The 20854-nt window shown below is 41.3% G+C and overlaps 1 protein-coding gene and 1 non-coding gene across 3 annotated transcripts in view; one reads left to right on the plus strand and one right to left on the minus strand.

Moving 5' to 3' along the window:
• Positions 1-4028: 4028 nt before the first annotated feature.
• Positions 4029-4101, minus strand: Trnat-ggu. Its single transcript has one exon. It is a non-coding gene; the product is annotated as a tRNA-Thr (tRNA).
• A 2457-nt stretch (positions 4102-6558) lies between these two features.
• Positions 6559-20854, plus strand: part of LOC123317318 (ankyrin repeat and fibronectin type-III domain-containing protein 1) — a 48629-nt gene continuing 34333 nt past the window's right edge. For both annotated transcript variants that reach the window (XM_044903780.1, XM_044903781.1), the window contains exon 1: positions 6559-7091. In XM_044903780.1, the coding sequence (XP_044759715.1) occupies positions 7043-7091 (49 nt within the window). In that variant the 5' untranslated portion in view covers positions 6559-7042. The remainder of the gene's footprint in view (positions 7092-20854) is intronic.

Below are 20854 nucleotides of genomic sequence, written 5' to 3' on the forward strand. Positions count from 1 at the left end.
AAACGGCTATTAACTGGGTACTTTGGAAGGCTGAAGGAGAAGCAATGAGGCTAGCTCTAAAGTTCTCATTTTCCCGGAGAGTTAGGACCACACATAATGTATATAGGTCCTGTAGAATGAATATAAAATTTCCAATCGTAATAAAAATCGTTCGAAACGACTTTTCAATAGTGCTGAGAACGTAATGTACGTAGCTACGTGACGTTTTCGATTTACCCCCTCCCTCGCTGAAAATATCTTGGCGAGTCGGGTTGCGCCACCAAAACACACTGCGGACTTCTGGATTCTCTTTGAAACGTCTCTGATTACGTAAATTCGTTAGGCGAGTTAGGCTTCAAGAGTGGATTCTCGCGTAAAACGTTCCAGCGCTTAAGTGCGGTTTTAATTAGAACCGAGTTTGAACCCCCGTTCTTTTCGACAGTCCTGAAAGGACTGTCGAGCATTGGGGAGGATTTGTAGTTTTCGATGCACCGTGAGGAAATGAAAACTAAACCCTCTCTGTGGGCTTTTCTGAGTGGTCCAATCTTGCACCCTCGTGATAATCATTCTCCAATGCAGAATCTGGATGGTTATTGAAATAAAGAACCTTTATCTACCTTTAAAGTACCTGGGTATTTCATGGACAATTCTTTATGTAAAATCTTGTCTACTCCGGCATTCTCCGGTGATGTGCTGGATGGTTTTAAGTGTCGCACAGCCATAACGACATCTATAGTTCGCCTGAGGCATCCTTGGCTATATATTTCATGTTGTTTTGGTGTCTTCCATGTAAAGGTTTGACAATCAGTTTCTGCAACACAAACTACTCGAGGAAGTTCTGATGAAACGCCTTGTTTAGGCTTAGGAAGTTCTTCGAGCTTTTATAATGATGTTTATGACATTTCCTCGATGTTGTTCTTATTTTCCCTGTAGGGCAGCTGAATCAGTGGTTATCCAAGAGATATATCAATCGCTTCGCTCAGATTATTACCCGGTGTCCCAACGAAAATGAACAATTGTCCATTCCTCGACTTGTGATTGACGAAACGAGTATTATCCGATGGATTTTTCACAGGGTACCTGCACCTCACGTTGTTGCAGCTAGGGCCTACAGAATAACCAGTCCGAGCAGCAATACAGCCCTTTTCAAACTGGGAAGGCTGCTGAACAACCAGAATGGCGGTGAAAAGAGCCAGATCAGGGTGGACGAGGCAAATGTCACGAGAAGGCTCAGCTGGGAAAGGTAAGTGAGTGTCTTCCATTACTTAATTTAGTAGGTACTGAGATTCTAATAAAATAATATAGTCTCTAGGGAGTACCAGAATAGTAGTTTTTCTTCTTCTCGAAAAGGTATTTGTAGGTTGAGTCAGACAACCAATTCAAAGAGGAACTTCGTTTAATCAGAAGCTTGGGAAATGTTCCTATATCACTTCGACACCGACTGATGTGTGTTCATAATCCACATGGAAAATAACCCTCGTTTTTCGTTATGCGGTATCATAACGTACAAATTCAGGGACGATTTAATCCCAGATCAACGATATTGGAAAAACGGGATTATCTTGGTGTCGAACTGTCGAATCAGATATCGTTCACCACCGAATCAAGCTTATACGATCAGGCTACGTATATGCGATTATTGGATATTTTCGATGGCTAGATCGGTGGATTCTAACTCTTCGAACAATTTTCAATCATCAACGAGCGCTGGAATATACGGGGCAAACAACAGGAGCTGTTTGAGCCTAAATTTGACATAAATTAGGAAAAAAACTATCAAGGGTGTGCTCCATGTGGGATAGTTAATGAGCTATCAAAGCACTGAACTCCCACGTCATCGACTCAAAGCTGATTTGAGAGTGCCGAAGGAAACTTAATGGAATGGACAAGAACAACAAGACCTCTTCAGTCTCTGGGTTCTTCCTGGTCACTCTGGAATCGAAGGAAACAAAGAGGAAAACACACTCGCCAGAAAAGGAACCTAAACGTCATTTACTGGCCCAGAGCCTTTATGTGGTATAGGAAAATACACTTATATGAAAGAGTTTCTGGAGAAGGAAGAAACCAGAAGAGAAACACTGTAGAGGAATCTTCCAGGAATGGATCAGTCCACAAAGATCCTTCGAGATTTTGAAAGTGTAAGATCCAAAAGAAGGCTTTGGATCTGGATGAGTAAGAGTTTTTAACGAGACATTGTAACCTTAAAAAACACAAGATCAGAAACTGACGAATGCTGATTCTGTGAGGAAGAATAAGAAACTTCTGTTCACCTGGTTAAGACCCGTTTGCACCAAACATACTTAGTGTTAAGTGTCCCTTAAAATGAACTCTTAACTTAAATTACGTTGCACCAACTGTAAAGTGACATTTAAAAGGCTAAAGCTAACCTTAAATTTAAGCGCTCCTGTAATAGGGAACACTAATGATTTGTCAAAATCAGCTAAGCGATCGTTGCCGTGGGGCACACAAGCTTTTCCCTCCATTGATTCACATGCTGTTTTGGTCGAGTATTGTATGTTGTGCCTTTTCTTAGAAAAAATGTTCTTCACGGCGTTTGATTAGAGTGATTAAACTATAACTTTCCAAGAAATGCCCCTTTGCAGTGATAATAAAAAGCTTTGTGTGCCCCACGACAACGAACGGTCAGCTGATTTTGACAAATCGTTAGAGTTCCCTATGACCTCTTAGGTATTTGAGGGCGGGATTCTAACCTGAAATAATTTGTTGAACTCATAAACTGGCTGCAGAACTGCTGTGGTTTTTTGATAACGTCAAGTACCTTTTATTTGACAATCCATCTCATAATCAATAATAATGCTAATTCAGCAACAAAAAGTTGTCATTCTTTGATAATAATATAATAGTTTGCTTGACACTGACTGACAGGACAATAAAGTTAGGTTAATGAAATGACAACGATCGTCGGCAACCGGCCAACCAATGAAAAGGCTTTATTGGACTAGGATGAAGTTGCACCAAAATAAAAAACTGAAATATCACTAGGTATGAAAACTTAAGGGCCCCTTACTTAAGATTCTGTCAAGTTAAGTACTCATTTTAAGGGGGATTGGTGCAAACGGGCCTAAAGGTCACTGCAAGCCTCGGAAGAGAAACTTGTACTATTATAGGAGGAATGAGAACTTAGCTTACTGGAAGTCCTCTCAGATACTGGAGTTCAATGGAACTTTGAAAAAGCTGTAGATGGCGTAGTTGTCAGAACAGCTCTGTAGAGGGCACAATAGACCTTAAGGTCGTAGTAGAATGTAACCCACTCACCAAACTATAAACAAAGGATCGGAGAGCTTGAGAAGACTGTCAATAATAACTATAAGACATGGTGTTTCGAGATACTTTCGTGACCTCCTGTCGTATTTCGACGGGACAAACACTGACCCTTGAAGAACAGCCCCCATCAATCCTTCCCGATCGGTTTCGTGCCCGCTATTCCCGTCCCTAATTGGATCCGTCCAGATTCGACTTCAATCTCTCCCGGACCTCTCCCAACCCCCGCGGAGAAACAGATACGCCGCCGTTTCCGTGCCGCCGACAATAACATCTCGGCCGCTCGAGCACCGGGATAGCCTCCCCGCGGTGCCTAATCGACGTGATAACGCGCTCCCCCCGCCCGCCGCCGCCGGGTGCCCCAGGACCCGGGGGACCCACGGGGGAGGCGTCCGCCCGTCGGAGGCGGTCGTAGCCCCCGTGACCTCCGACGATCTGTTTATTCGGGCTGCGTGGGAGATTGATTTACGAGGAGGCTTTTTCGATGTTTTCGGGGTGATTTTACGGATGTTTTCTGGCCGTTTGGAGGTCTGATGATTAGTTTGTCGATTTCCACGACGCTAATTGTTTTTTTAGAGAGCGCCCGAGGCGTTTTTTCTTCGCTAGATTTAGGGACGGAATTTTCTCGACTAATTTCGTCGAGCAGGGATCGGATAATAGTGAGAAAATTGACTTTTCCCTCGTAATGATAGTGTTGGTGTCTGAAAATATGATGTAAGGAAGGTATTAGCGACATGCAGACAGGAATTGAATTCTGAAAAAAGTACCACCCAGAGCAGGATTCGAACCTACGACCCCCTGATTACCGGTCAGGTACTCTCCCAACTGAGCCACCCAGGCATCTTCATTGTCTGGAAACAACTATCCTATTCCTGACTTTTTCATCGTTTTTTCGATAAATATTCGGGTTTGCTGGCAAATTTATCGATACCCAGAAATCTTCATCCATCACGATCAGATTTTTTTTTATTCTAGACTGTAGATTTAGTTACATATTTGAGATTGATTTTCGTGATTTTCAGGAGGGACACCCTCAACACCCGCCTGCCCAGATCCTCCAGCATCGACTCCATGGTGGAGGCCGTCTGGGCGGAAACGGTGACAGTGTCCCCACCGGAGCTCCCAAATCCGCCCCAGGTCCAGGAGAAGCGCCTGTCCCTGAGACCGGACAGGCCCCTCGCCCTGGTCTCGCCGTCCGTAGGCAGGAGGATGAAGGGACAGAGGGGGATCAACGGTAAGTAGAATTTTTTGGTCCTCCGTCGATACAGATGAACCTTGAACTGGACGTTTGACTAGAGGAGTAATTTTCGTAACATTTCGAAGATGAAAATCGAAACGGAGAGAGATAGGCTTTCGGCAATGCTTGTAATAGATTCGGCGTGTTCCAAAACCTATATTTCCATACCAAACTTACGAATATCCCACACTGTTTAAGAGAAAATAATTTTTTTCATTTTCGAGTCCACTTTGAAGGGCTCTCCGGAACGTAATTCTCTATTGAATCGTCAACTGTTTGGTTTTTCCAAATCTACAAAACTATTTCTATGCACTCCATATCCTAGAACAGTAGTAAACCACCCCAATTTTCAGACAGAGGAGCAAATAGGCCATTTTAGGGGCCCTTGCTCATTTTTGACCCAAAAATTGGGATTTTTGATATCGATTTTTCGTGCTAGGATCGAAGCCTTGGCAACGCTGATGATAGAACCGAAAATCTCAATTGGATCGGAGGAATACAACAGGAGATATCGCAGATTGAAATTTGCGATTTTTGAAAAACTGACATTTCGAAGATGAAAATCTAAACGGAGGGAGATAGCCTCTCGGCAATGCTGGTAATAGATTCAGCTTATTCCAAAACCTATATTTCCATAGCAGACTTCCGAATATCTAACACTGTTTTTTCAGGAGAAAATAAATTTTTTCATTTTTTCATTTTTCATTTTCGAGTTCACTTTGAAGGGCTCTCTGGAACGTAATTCTCTATTAAATCGTCAACTGTTGGATTTTCCTGAATCAACAAAACAATTTCTATGCACTCCATATCCTAGGGTAGTAATAGAACACCCAGATTTCTAGATAGAAGAGCAAATAGGTCATTATGGGGGGGTCTAACCCTTTGCTCATTTTTGATCCAAAAATCGGGATTTTCAAAATCAAGTTTTTGTGCTAGGATAGAAGCCTTGGCAACGCTGATCATAGAACTGAAAATTCCAATTGGATCAGACAAATACAACAGGAGATATCGCAGATTGAAATTTGCGATTTTTGAAAAACTGACATTTCGAAGATGAAAATCTAAACGGAGGGAGATAGCCTCTCGGCAATGCTGGTAAAAGATTCAGCTTGTTCCAAAACCTATATTTCCATACCAAACATACGGTCACCATGACCGTTTCACCGTTATTTCCCTTGAAGGAAAGCCACCTCCGAGAAAACGCTGTTTTTCGCTCAGAATTCATCGCGGCGGTACGACAGGACATTTTTCTACGTCGTCATCTCGAAGACGGCGAAGAAAACACTCGTTTATTCCGCCCACTATTCGTCCTTCCTACGATTTATATCATCTCCGTCTTGAAACCCGAGCTTTCCCTGTTGTCCCACTTACTGTTTTTCATTTTAGCTACTCGAGGTGTTTTTCCCTAGCCGGATCGGACGATAGGGAACGGCGTAATCCATGCACAATATCTGGCTTAATAAGAGAATTTTCATGTTCTCTTTTTAATTTCTGAATTACTACCGAGATGGAGCGAACTGTAAATGAAGATTCATTTGATCGGAGCGAATTTTTAAATTGCCCTCTTTTCATTTCAACTTTGGAAAACAACTCGTGATAGGATAGTAATAGTAGGCGCTTATTATCAAAGAGCAGAGCTGTTTTAGGTAGTTTATAATGTATCCAACAGGAACAGGCTAAGGCCCAATTACAGATGCTAACCTAACCTAACGAATTTTATGGACAGATGGCGATCACGTGAAAGCCATCTGCAAATCACACTCTTCCAAAGTCCCAATTTCAAGTAACGCTGAACCCATAAATCTTTGACTACTGACCTACTGCACCTAGGGATTCTCGGAATTCCCAACATCTTTAACGAAATTTTGAGGTCAATCTGACGACGGGTTCGATTTTTACGGATCAGTTTGTGGGGACGCTGCCCATCCCCCATTCCACGTCCCTGGTTTTTCCCCGAATGCAATGCGACAATCGCGTTTGGCTATGAGGAAAAGAAAAACGATTTCCTGGAATTTCGCGATATGACCCAGTGTTCGGCGGTCTGCTACGTTCGTCGTCGGGCGCACCGTTATCTCCACCAGGTCGGTGGAAATAGAAAAAGACGTACGGCAGCGGTCTCAGCGTCCCAGACAAAGAGGTACCACCGACCGACGATCCAACAACCCGCCTACCTGTTGTGGTCAAGCGAGCGATGTCAACGTGTAGTTTGGTGAAGCCTCAGCCACCGACGCCGGAGATTCCTCGAGAACCGAGATGACGACTAAGGTCCCACTTTTCGAAAACGACGTTTCAACTTAAATCCCGGATATTTTCGACGTTTCGAACGGGAGAGAGTGCGAGGTGTCCGTGTTTACGTGCAAGGTGCCCCCGTCGGACAGGTGCACGCGTTTTGAGGTTAGGTGCGCTGGGCGTTCGTTAACTTTTCGCCTCCGGAAGATGCTAACGACGAGTGGCTTCTTTTCGACGATGGCGTTTTCGAGTGCCTTTCCACGGCGGACGACCGTTTACGAAAATTCGTGAGTTTTGCGAGTAGTGGCGAGTTGAATGAAGCCCGATAAGCTGGCGGTCGTGTTCAGGATCAAGAAGAAATACGGTAAGGATTGCTTCTATTGTGTCGTTAAAACGTTTCTTTGTCTTAAATGGGCGATAATTGTTAAAAGCGAGAAGGCCGTGGTTGTTGAATGAGGTCGCGATACGTCTTGAAACGGAGTCGTCAAGGAGAATTGACACTTTGCCGATTTAGTTGCGTTTATATGAAAACGACGATGTAGTGGGAATATTTCACTGAAACGAGCGGGAGAACGACTCAATTCGAGAAAATTCCTTCGCGAAACATTCATTCAACGTTTTTCATACTCAAAGTTCATATTGTAAATAAAGATCTGTCAAAATGATAAATATTATGTGGTGTCTATGGTCAGGAAACACTGTTAAGTGTCAAAATTTCATGGTTGTCTCAGATTTATTGATTACGAGGTTATTTATTATTTTTCCCTCCCAAATTTCAAAATTTGGTTGTTCTTAGGAACGTCATCTTCCAAAAATTCTGATAATGGTCCCCATCGATCAGACTCACCTCTCCGGTTTGACTCACCGATGAAGCATTCAATTCTCTGGGGCCGTAAACGCTGTACCTGCCCTGTATTTAAAGAGCTAGGTGGATCGAGCGTCGGTTCTCTACGTTCGAATAGGCAAATCCTCCAGAGTCCGGAGAGTTTCAAAGTTGAAGGCATCTATAATACTCGCTTCAGGAATTGTTATAATCTAGGGTGGCTATGGAAAATCGAAAATATATTGATTAGTATCGGCCTATTCAGTAAAATTTCGAGTTCGGGACAAACACCAACCGTAGACCGATAACTTTACTAGCTTATATTATATATTTATTTAATTTCTATGTATGATCGAAACTACAGATTATTAGCAATATCGAAGCCTGCTTCGAACCCAATATTCAAAGGCATTTTTACCCAATGGCAGTGGAACTATAGGCGGGTCTGATATGAAGATGTGTGCAAAATTTCGTGGCGATAGGAAATTAAAAATATTATTCTGTAAAAATCATAGAATAATTCATCTGACAGCAGTCATCTGTCAGCTGTCATCCGTCAGCTGTCATCCGTTTGCTGTCAGCTGTCATCTGTCAAACTCTGTCGATTCATAGAAATCCGCATACCCTTCAGACTCGATTCGATGATTGCGAGGCACTTATTTTTCTCGTTCGCGACTCGGATCTCGTCTCAAGTGCTCTCTTCGTCTCGAAGAAATCCCTCCGGAACCTTTTTCCTTCCCTCGGCCCCCCTAGGCGAACCGTCGAAAAACTACATTCGCGTATGACGTTGCAGACGCGGCGCATTCGAATATTGAATTTCCGGGATTTCCACGACGTCCGATGGGAAATTTGCATTTAGATAAGTACTGTCGATCCGATCACCGCGTCGCATGTTCCACTTGCGATGGCTCGGAAAAAGCGGTCTCCGACGGATTCGTAAGGTGTTTTCCGGCCCGGGAGGGTTGGTCCAGTTGGCCAAACCTATCGGATCATCAGTTGAGAGTAGAAACTTTTAGCGAGAATCATCCGAATCATTTCAGGGGATAAGAAGGCGAGGGGATGATCACGAGTGGATTTACATGGATATATCCTGGATATACATGGATATACGTGGATATTCATGGGTATACGTGGATATTCATGGATATACCGTACATACACATGAAAATACCTAGATATACTTGAATATTCATGGATATAACGTGGATATTCATGAATATACGTGGATATTCATAGATTTACCTAGATATACTTGGATATTCATGGATATAAGGTGGATATTCATGGATATAATGTGGATATTCATGGATATACCGTACATACACCATGGATATACCTAGATATACTTGGATATTCATGGATATAAGGTGGATATTCATGGATATACCGTACATACACATAGATTTACCTAGATATACTTGGATATTCATGGATATAACGTGGATATGAGGTAGATACATGGATTTACCTAGATATACTTGGATATTCATTGACACACGTGGATTTACCTGGATATACGTGGATATTCATGGATATAACGTGGATATTCATGGATATAACGTAGATACATGGATTTACCTAGATATACTTGGATATTCATTGACACACGTGGATTTACCTGGATATACGTGGATATTCATGGATATAACGTGGATATTCATGGATATAACGTGGATATTCATGGATATAAAGTGGATATTACGTAGATACATGGATTTACCTAGATATACTTGGATATTCATTGACACACGTGGATTTACCTGGATATACGTGGATATTCATGGATATAACGTGGATATTCATGGATATAACGTGGATATTCATGGATATAAAGTGGATATTACGTAGATACATGGATTTACCTAGATATACTTGGATATTCATGGATATAAGGTGGATATTCATGGATATAATGTGGATATTCATGGATATACCGTACATACACCATGGATATACCTAGATATACTTGGATATTCATGGATATAAGGTGGATATTCATGGATATACCGTACATACACATAGATTTACCTAGATATACTTGGATATTCATGGATATAACGTGGATATGAGGTAGATACATGGATTTACCTAGATATACTTGGATATTCATTGACACACGTGGATTTACCTGGATATACGTGGATATTCATGGATATAACGTGGATATTCATGGATATAACGTAGATACATGGATTTACCTAGATATACTTGGATATTCATTGACACACGTGGATTTACCTGGATATACGTGGATATTCATGGATATAACGTGGATATTCATGGATATAACGTGGATATTCATGGATATAAAGTGGATATTACGTAGATACATGGATTTACCTAGATATACTTGGATATTCATTGACACACGTGGATTTACCTGGATATACGTGGATATTCATGGATATAACGTGGATATTCATGGATATAACGTGGATATTCATGGATATAACGTGGATATTCATGGATATAACGTGGATATTACGTAGATACATGGATTTACCTAGATATACTTGGATATTCATTGACACACGTGGATTTACCTGGATATACGTGGATATTCATGGATATATCGTATATATACATGGATATACTGTAGATACTCATGGATTTACCTGGATAAAAGGTGGATATTCATGGATATACGTGGATATTCATGGATATAACGTGGATATACATCGATATATCGTATATATACATGGATATACTGTAGATACACATGGATTTACCTGGATATACGTGGATATAACTTGGATATACATGGATTTACCTGGCTATATTGTACAAAATTCTATTCCGTGATTACCCCATCGTAAGAAGGCGATACCGATGGGTACAGATTAGGCAGATCAATCGAAATGCGAGGGAAAAAACAGCTCGGCGCGCGCCAACACATCCGACGCCGAATTCCTCGTTTCCTCGCATTCTTCAGTTCCGAAACCCGGAGCGGAGACGCGGGGAGATATAATAGAGAGTTGGGTAGCGAAATGATCCCCCCGTAATCTCATTACCGCCACTTTCGCACGCCTCCGTGTTTATCCTAGCTTTGCCGAAATATCTCCGCGTCTATCAAGTCGGCTCGCGACGCCCGCAGTAGAATTGTTTACCCTGAAACTTCAACCCAGCAATTTTCCAGGCGAATGATGCCGGCTGGCGTAGCCCGAACCGTCCGTATCCGGGCCCTATTCGAGGCCGAGCGTTCTGAGTGGGAGAACGCATACAGAAACCGTAAATTCCAGAATCCAATTCCAAAACGACCTCTCGCCTACTTTGGACATCTCTGCTATGCGACGTGAGGATTTATTTCGGACATCCTTTCCAAATGACGTCTCGACTACTTTGGGCATCCTTGCCATTCGAAATCCAGCAGTACCTTGGACATCCTTGCCATTGGACGAGTTTAATTTAAACATCGTTCATTATTAGGGGATCTTCACTCGCCGATTTGCCTTGAAAAACCATAATGATATCAATTTCATCAATCCCGAGGCCAAAAACACTACTCTATGCTCCATGAGTCGAGTCGGTATTACCCACCCCTGTCTGTGATCGGTGCTAACCTCACTTTCGTTGAACTGACGTAAGGAACGTCAGGCGGGTGTTTATTCTGTGGTCGTGGACGTCAAATTCTGAATTTTCTGTTTTTTTTTCTGATATTTTTCCGATCTGGCTCTTGGGTCCAGAGTATTTCCTAGCCAAGCTCCGGTTATTCGTCTTTCGTTAGGTTTTTGCGACCCCCCATATGCAGCTCTTCTTTCATAGATAGCGATTTCTCAATCATCTGAAACAGCTGATTTTCCCCTCTTGCCTGTCCCACAACACCGACAAAATTACGAATGCTGTCATCTGTCAAACGCCAGAAAACGTCAATTTCGAAATTCTATGACATTTAGTTCGAAACACCGAAGTGGGTGAAGGCACAGAATGGATCAATGTCAACTGGGATGTTACAATCATTTATAAGGACTCCGTATAGCTGCGACATAAATCTAGCCCTTAATTTGACATCTTCGCGATGAGAATCTCCGTCCCGATTTCCTACAAGATTTCAGATCTCAATTTTACTGACGAAGCGTCGAAAGACTGCGTTTATCCCTTAATTCCCAGTTAATATTCCAGACCCGCCCGCTTCGTTGCCGGATATCCCTCTAATGTGCCTCCTTGACAGATTAACTACACGGGGGCTTCTTCGAGGCTTCCTCTAACGAAAAACGGAATCGACAGAGAGAGGGAGAGAGAAGAACGTTCTGATTCCCCATTTACCCAATTATCGCCATCAAATTAGCGGACTTCCATCGGGCGATTCAATATAGAGAAGCTTCGCGAAAACTTTAATGAAAATCGCGAAAAACCACGAGGAAGTTTCCTTTATCGGCTCCTGAGGATTACGCCATCGCAGGAGAGAGAGAGAGACGGTCTTGCCCGCGTTGTCGTATCATTTTCCATTTTTAAGAAAGTTTCGCGCTCGGTAATGAACAGATGACTGGGGAGGATATTACTCCGAGTTCCTAAATCGATACCCCACGCGATATTGTCTCGGAAAACTGATGAGAAATGACAGAACGGGTCCTATTACAAACTTTCTCGAATGTTATTCTGTGACCGAGAACACGGTATAACAAAAATCGATTTCTATGATCTGTGAAGTTACACAACTTCAGTGGCAAACCACAGAGAGTTGAACTCTTTGTCGTACAATCTAAATTTCCACACTTCTGTGTACCGACTGTCAATATTTACCCTCTTATTTATAATTCACAATCCGTACAGATACGTGCATACGCGTCGGATATCACACATTTCGATTTTTATCGATAACGACGGACGTGTTCCAATATAACCCTCGTTCTTCCCATGAAAGGTTATCTCTCCATTCGACGATTGTACGTGACAACAAACGGGCAAACAAACGTAACCTGTCTCTTTCAGGAAGTTCTCCGCGGGGCTACATACAATAATAACGCGCATTGTGTGTCTAACCGGCGAAATATGAAAAAGCGCATTGACTCCCCGATATCGATAAGTCTGAAACGTACCTCGTTCCGTTGTCGCACCCATGGGAAATAATCTTAAGGTCGAAGGGAGCCGTTCCGCGGAAAATACCGAAATTGAGAATACATATTAGGTTGTTTCCGAATGAGCGCACTCGGTAACGTCCTCTGGAGATGTTCGTGTATATACGATTACACGAAAAACGTTCTTTTCCAGTTTCAATTCGAGAAAGAGAGTCTGCCTCGCGGAAAAACGGATACGAATCATCTCGCATTTCCGCGCCCGTTTCGGAACGCATCCAAACGTTTCGCGGACCATAGAAGCGGAAGGGTACCGGGACGAAGCGTCGTTCCGTTTCTGTGACCCATTTGTGCGCGTCGATAACCGTCAACGAATGCGACCGTCGCTAATTAGGGGACTGTTGATCATAGATTAACTGCACAAATGCTCTCCGGGATGTTCCATTGTGGTCGAGCGTGAGTTAACGTACAAATGCACGTATCGATTACGGACAAAGGGGGCGATAGACTATGAAAACGGACGCTATCTGGTTCGGCGACCAGTATTGCATCGCGACCGGAAGAAAACGTGAAAAAACGAATCGAATAAATTGCGATCGGTAACGTCACAGAAATCAACAAACCGTGCGAAAGCGTCATAGAGTGGGATCGTTCAGGGGTGGCTAATTTGCGGGATGTATCGACATGGCGATTTTCTTGTCTCGATCGTTGAGCGTAAATACATCAAAGCCAACTTTTACGCGATGGATGGGGGAGAAATTAAGGAATCCACAATGTCGTTAAGGATTTAACGCCGTTCGCTCGGGGATTTCCAGTAAATGAGAGCGGGGGTAATTATTTTCGGGACCTGAAGACTGGGGCGGTTTCTTTTATGGTAGTCTATGATTGGATTCTGTTGGAATGAGTCGTCATACGTTGATGGTAGTCTAGATCCTTCCGTAGTTGTTATAGGTAGGTTTATGGGCGCATTTAGAATGTCTGGCTCGATGAGTTACAGAAGATAGGAGTTGCCACAGGTGGAAAGAACCGAATTAGTACATTTCCCACGAAAATCAAGGTTTACACCTACAACAAACGAGTCTCCTGCAATTTTTCCTGTTAAGCTATTAAGGGTCATGAGGGCCTTTAGTAGGGAAGCCGGGATTTACTCGAGCGTCGTGGAGACCTAGTGTATTTTGAAGATTAGATGGTAGAAAAAAAAAGAGGTTCTATGATGTATGCACTTTCAGGGGTGGAGAAAACGTCTGCGGGTCCTCAAAGATGTAAAAAAAAATCGTCAGGTGTACATACTCAAGCGTGTCAGGTCAAAATACTGTATATGCCCTACGTGTCTCTGATATTGAATTCATGCTAACTGACAGTTTGCGTAGTGGGGCTGGCCGTAGGGAGGAGTTGATAATGGTGATAGAATTCTTTCGAGGGTGTCAGATTTTTAGAGGATTTGTTGATTGGACCCAAAGCAAACTACTTTTCAAGGGACTGACAATTCGGACGTAACGCAAGGTCACAGCGATCCTTTGAAAATACAAAAAAAAAATCGTTACTTGTACCTACTCGATCGTGTCAGATTTTCATACAGATGGTTAATCTCGGTGTTGCAGACGTTAACCAATTAATGTGACACAAATCAGGGGGGTTTTCTTAATTTTACAGTTTGAAGATGATAACAAGGCATTTTTTTTTAAATATCTCCTTTCTTGTACCTCTAATCGTTCCTGCATTCATTATGAAAGTTGTAGATGATGAGATTCTATACAACTTTTGTCTGAAGCCATTTTACATACTTCTAACCGTTTTCGAGTGAGAGGGCGAGGAGCTTAGCCACACATGCGAAAGGTCATATATATATACGTGGATATTCATGGATATAACGTGGATATACATCGATATATCGTATATATACATGGATATACTGTAGAAACACATGGATTTACCTGGATATACGTGGATATAACTTGGATATACATGGATTTACCTGGATATATCGTACAAAATTCGATTCCGTGATTACCCCATCGTAAGAAGGCGATACCGATGGGTACAGATTAGGCCGATCAATCGAAATGAGAGGGAAAAAACAGCTCGGCGCGCGCCAACACATCCGACGAATTCCTCGCATTCTTCTGTTCCGAAAACCGGAGCGGAGGAGACGCGGGGAGATATAATAGAGAGTTGGGTAGCGAAATGATCCCCCCGTAATCTCATTACCGCCACTTTCGCACGCCTCCGTGTTTATCCTAGCTTTGCCGAAATATCTCCGCGTCAGGTGTACATACTCAAGCGTGTCAGGTCAAAATACTGTATATGCCCTACGTGTCTCTGATATTGAATTCATGCTAACTGACAGTTTGCGTAGTGGGGCTGGCCGTAGGGAGGAGTTGATAATGGTGATAGAATTCTTTCGAGGGTGTCAGATTTTTAGAGGATTTGTTGATTGGACCCAAAGCAAACTACTTTTCAAGGGACTGACAATTCGGACGTAACGCAAGGTCACAGCGATCCTTTGAAAATACAAAAAAAAAATCGTTACTTGTACCTACTCGATCGTGTCAGATTTTCATACAGATGGTTAATCTCGGTGTTGCAGACGTTAACCAATTAATGTGACACAAATCAGGGGGGTTTTCTTAATTTTACAGTTTGAAGATGATAACAAGGCATTTTTTTTTAAATATCTCCTTTCTTGTACCTCTAATCGTTCCTGCATTCATTATGAAAGTTGTAGATGATGAGATTCTATACAACTTTTGTCTGAAGCCATTTTACATACTTCTAACCGTTTTCGAGTGAGAGGGCGAGGAGCTTAGCCACACATGCGAAAGGTCAAGGTCAATGTAGAAACTCAGTCTAATGTACATTCATCGCCATATATCTCAAAAACTTTCAAACGTAGAAAAAATTTCTTCGGACAAAATTTGTAGAAAATGTTATGCTCTACAACTCTTATAATGAATGTGAAAACAATTTGAAGCCCAGGAGAGGAGATAATTCGAAAAAACTGATTTTTGTGACCTTTACGGCCACTTTTTATTGTTTCGGCTTGCTGAAACTGTCAGATTATATGTTTTCCGTTATTCTTGAATCGTTAGCTTCAAAATAAGAAAAGAATCCACAATTCCCCCAATATACAGGTCTAATTTTTGGTAGAGGTACTCTACAGGGTCTAATCTTAGGAGTCTTCCCTTATTTTAATATGACAGGCTCGTGTAAATCCCGAATTTTCATATTGGGCTCCCCAACTAAATGTTTTGTGCGATGATAGACGGTCATGGGGAAATTCGCCATCCGAAGACGCCTTCCTGGAACTCTTCCAGCGAAGCCTGGATATAAGCCTCGAAATTTCTCAGTACACCCGCGTTATCGCTCTATTATATTCCCCGGTACCCGTTCCCGGGAAGGCGTCTTTGTCGCGTCGTTACGAAACTGTACGCGATAATTTTCCGACTCGAGGTCTCTCCCTTCCGCGAAGAGACGCCATATTATTAAGTGGCATCAAGCGGGCTAATGAGACAACGCACGGGGGTCGTCTCCAAGTCGCCCACCTCCGTCACCACCGGCCCGGAGTCAACGGACGCCGCTGCGACGGCGTCCCTTTCCGCGTAAACATGTTTACGCGTCGTCGGAGGTTTCGACCTCAGGAACCGGACGATCCGTACATTGAGGCTTAGTTTTGGGCCGTAGAAAGAACTAAATTTGAACTATAGGTACACAAAATTGTTCTATATGGAAGGGCAACTATGTATTACTCATCTAGGAATGATGAGAGCCTCTGTCTGTCATTCTGACCATGATAGACCATAAACTAGTGAATAATCGCCCATAAATCACAAGTGATCAACGAAGGTTTGACGGACAATCGGTGAATAATGGTTCATTAATCACTAGTGATTTATGAATGTCACAATGTTAAAGGAAACATATAGATCGTGATGGATAGAAGTGTTCATCTACCGTCGATGCATACAGTGATTATAATCTATGACATTCATAAATCACTGGCGATTAATGAGGCATTATTCACTGGTCTATCACAGTTCATGGTCCAAACCGGGAACAAAACCAAACGCCCTAAAACAGTATCGGAAAAGAACAGAAAATGCTCGAGAATATTGAAATTTTTGACGTTTCCCAAACGCAAATGTAAAAACATCCACGCCAATTTTACGAAACTGACATAGGTGAGGTTAGAACTGTCACTGACAGCGGTAGGGTAGTACCAAATCGACTAATGGAGCATAGAGTAGTGTTCTTGGTCCTCTCGGTATTTTGAAATTCATTTTATAATGGTTTTCTGATTCAAATGTGTCCAAAAAGTTGGATCTCATGGCCTACAAATATTCTATTATGCTCAGTTTGACTTTTTGATTCCAATGACAACTAAGGGACATTGTGATGGGTTAGCAACGCCATCTTGCACTTCAACCTTTCAATCTCCCACGAGATTCAGACAACTTGGAAATCCTAGCATCCTCGCAGTTGGAAATTAGGTTGGTTTAGGATAAATTCTTGTTTAATAAAACGCACTTTGTGAAACAATCTGTATATTGATTCAATCGATTTAACGTAGGTCGATCTATACTCTCGATGAATATCCAACCAGAACTGACTTAGACGGGTGGAAATATCTTATTCCTGAAATATGTTTATATGCAGTATATAGGTTCCAATAGCAAGTCAAGTATATGGTACTCACAGTCGAACACCGCTAGGGAATGTCATTGAACACTGATATTGTGGACTAAAACCAAGCTCATTTGACATATTTATTGTTGGCGAGAATTCTGAACGAGTAAGTAGATTTGGTTTTGCTTTTCTTTGGTGAATTTATCTCAACACTCGCCAAATCTCTCGGACAGAAAGGGAGCTGTTCAAAACCCTCTAAATCTGTAAAAACGCGTGTGTAAAAGCCAGTGTTATGAATCGAACCATTTCGCTTCCTAATTATCGATCGGACCTATCTTCCGACTAGTAGGGTCGGGGGTGGAGGGTGTATTTTTGACTCGTTGAAAACTCCGGGATGTGGAAGGAACCACAAGGGATGAATAGATCCGCAATCTCGACTGCACACGTTACCGAGCATCCGATTTTCGATTCGGAACAAGTTTCCGGACTATCGGAGAGGAATGCGAGAATTTATCGCCAGACTGTTTAAGGGTGTTATACCCGTTCTCCCGAAACGTGAATTCCGCTAGATGGCACTATATGAAAATTTCTTTAACTGAACAAATTTTCGTCGCACCGAGACAATAGCTCCACCCACTTTTTTCGCTACAAGACCTTTTGCCTGAGGGGACAGCAAGCGAAGGATAGTTGAGTTTATGTGTTTATTATCCCTAATAAAAGGGTCTACTAAAGATTTGGTTTATTTCGAATCACTTCCACTTATAGGAGTTTCAGCGCGATGGTAGTAACAGAGACGCGAAAATAAATATTGTTGAAAATCGAAAAATTCTCAATCGAGCTTTGGTATGAAAGAACCTGAAACGAGCACAAAAATATGTAGACATTTCATTGCATCAGCTAATGATGCTTTAGGATCGAGAAAGAACTGAAATATCTTGCAGTATACAAATTAACAGGCCTTGAATTAATGATTATAGCTGTGATGATAGTGAATAGGTATAATCATTTAGAAACTGATGATCTGGGAAAAAACAACTGTTTGAAATTCGAAATATTTTATTTTGAAAATTATTGCCGAGTTTCATTTTTATCCCGTGCCCGCATTCCTCTTGGTATTCTCCCATCTATTAATTCAGGAAGAATGCAATTCATATAGAACTTCTCCAGCTTTGGCAAGATGATATTTTTCCATAGTGCCTCGTCACATTCTATTCTTTCTATTTGAAAATCATCATCTGAATATAGAACGAAATCGCAAAAATTTTTTTTACAGATATTCAATTGTCCTTGCATTTGGTAAAAATAATTATGAATTTTTTTCAACCTAAAAATGATAGAAAATGATATTTCTTCGAAGATACCGAATTAGCTTAGAATTACCTCATTCTATCATCCTCGATGGTGAAGCAGTGCGGTTTTTTGTAGTCCCTTAGCTTTCCTTTGATTGATTGGAGACATTTGACCTCTATCAAACCATCGTCCCCAACCAATCCATAAGGAGAGGCTCCCAGGAATGGATACTCAGAGTCAATAAATTATCCGCACCGGGTTACCCCTATATTTTTTTTATGTTCTTACAGTGTTATCGCCTTACTTTGGCAAGGAGTGGTTGATTTTTTTTCACCACTGAACCAAAGTTCGAAAATGTTAGATAGTCCTGCCTGCATTGCCTCCAAAGTGCATTGTCATGCTGCCCACGACTTATTTATTCCAAAACTTTGACGAGTCAGATTTTCTATTTCTGAGAATATCTGAAAATTCTGACTTCTTGGAGGACATTTCTTCCTCAGTGATGTCAGGTTGGGCAGCATCTGGACCGTAATTGAATTCCGGGCCATTGGAGAGAGTTTTCTTTTCTCTTTCTTGAAAAGGTCAATAATTTCTCTCTTCTCCTTTCATGAATTTCCCTCCTCCTAACGAATGTTTTTTCATTGTTCAGCCTTGAAGGACCTCTGCAAGTGTGTAGGTGCCAGGCAGGACCCAGCAGCATGGGAAAGGGCTGCTCCGTAAGCCCGAACTGTCTATGAAACGGACTCCCTAAAATTCACCCTCTTACCTACAATATCAGCCAAAACTTCCGATGACTCGTAAAAATAACGAATTTTCGAATATTATATGTTTTATATAGGTGCATATCATTGAACTCTAAAAGTTCTTTTAGAATTCACATGATGGTACATAGAATGGTAGATATAGTCGGATACCAAAACGTTATTTTCACGTAAAATTTATGAGGATGTTATAAATCTTGTCTGTTTTGAATTTTCTGCAAGAGTCGAGTACCACCCGTCCTTTTGTTATTATAAAACTAGTAAGCCCGTAGATCTACCTTAATTGATAGATCAGTATATCCAGGAGATCCACCTTTTAGGTAGATATGTAATCCCATAGATCAGTATAGCCAGGAGATCCACCTTTTAGGTAGATATGTAAGCCCGTAGATCTACTTTAATTGGTAGATCAGTATAGCCAGGAGATCCACCTTTTAGGTAGATATGTAAGCCCGTAGATCTACCTTAATTGGTAGATTAGTATAATCCCATAGATCAGTATAGCCAGGAGATCCACCTTTTAGGTAGATACGCGTATGCTGATAGATCCGCCTGTGTTGATAGATTCGCATGGCCAGGAGATCCCGCTATGAAGATAGATTAGTCTATGCGGACTTTATCATTTATGCCGATAGATCTGTGTTGCCGGTAGATACGTCTATAATCTGTAGATCCAGCTATAATGACATATTCATTCTCATTCACGTCGTCGGTGGAATTGTCGAGATTCGGTTACTATTTATTATATATCATGAAATTTTTCCGATTGTTCTGTGCTTGTTAGTCATAGAAAAATCGCTCATCTTTCTGAGATAGTTTTTCTTGCAGAAATTTCCGAAATATTTACTCATATATTCACCAAATTGTGTTCTTTTCAGAAGAGTAATGCGAATTATCTCATATAATGTTCTCCTTGTTCATATCGGTTTATCCGAAGAAAAATTCTATCATCCAAATGATAACGGAAATTGTTACGTCCATGTATAATTAATTTTTCATGTTACGCCTATGTCTATTATTAGGTCTATGGACGACAGTCACTGTCATTTATCAAAGAGGAACTATCTGTATAAATTTTTTCTGTGATAATTGAAGAGTGCTCTGTGGTTTAAATTCTCTAACATATCATAAACGTCGTAAAGCGTAGATGGGTAACATGTGAATTATTGAGTTGTGATGTTTGAAGTAAATGAAAATAAATATAATAATTAAAGAATTCAAGCATTACTATCTATATGGTTTCACAGTATAAGTAGCTAGATATTTGGTTGAAAATTCATCAATAACGATATACTGCTCTTTGAATTATACTTTATGGATTTCGTTCAAGAAAATAGGTTTCTGGACTGATTTCTATATGTAGAAGTGTCTAACTTTTCTCCACAAAATGAGCAGCTTAAAAATTACATGTTGCCTAAGTGAAGACTTTCGAATCAACAAAATTTGTTTTCAAAGAATTTTTAGTTAATGCTGTCTTTCAGTTTTTTTATTGATAAAGTGGTCACAAGAACTAAAACTTCATTTTGAATTTTTAAGTTTAATATTTCATTGTACGAATGAAATGTTATGATCAAGCTGAAGGGTTTTGATGGATGACTATTTGGGACAATAAAGAACG

This window comes from Coccinella septempunctata, chromosome 7 (assembly GCF_907165205.1).
Source record: "Coccinella septempunctata chromosome 7, icCocSept1.1, whole genome shotgun sequence".
In the NCBI taxonomy this organism is placed as follows: domain Eukaryota; kingdom Metazoa; phylum Arthropoda; class Insecta; order Coleoptera; family Coccinellidae; genus Coccinella; species Coccinella septempunctata.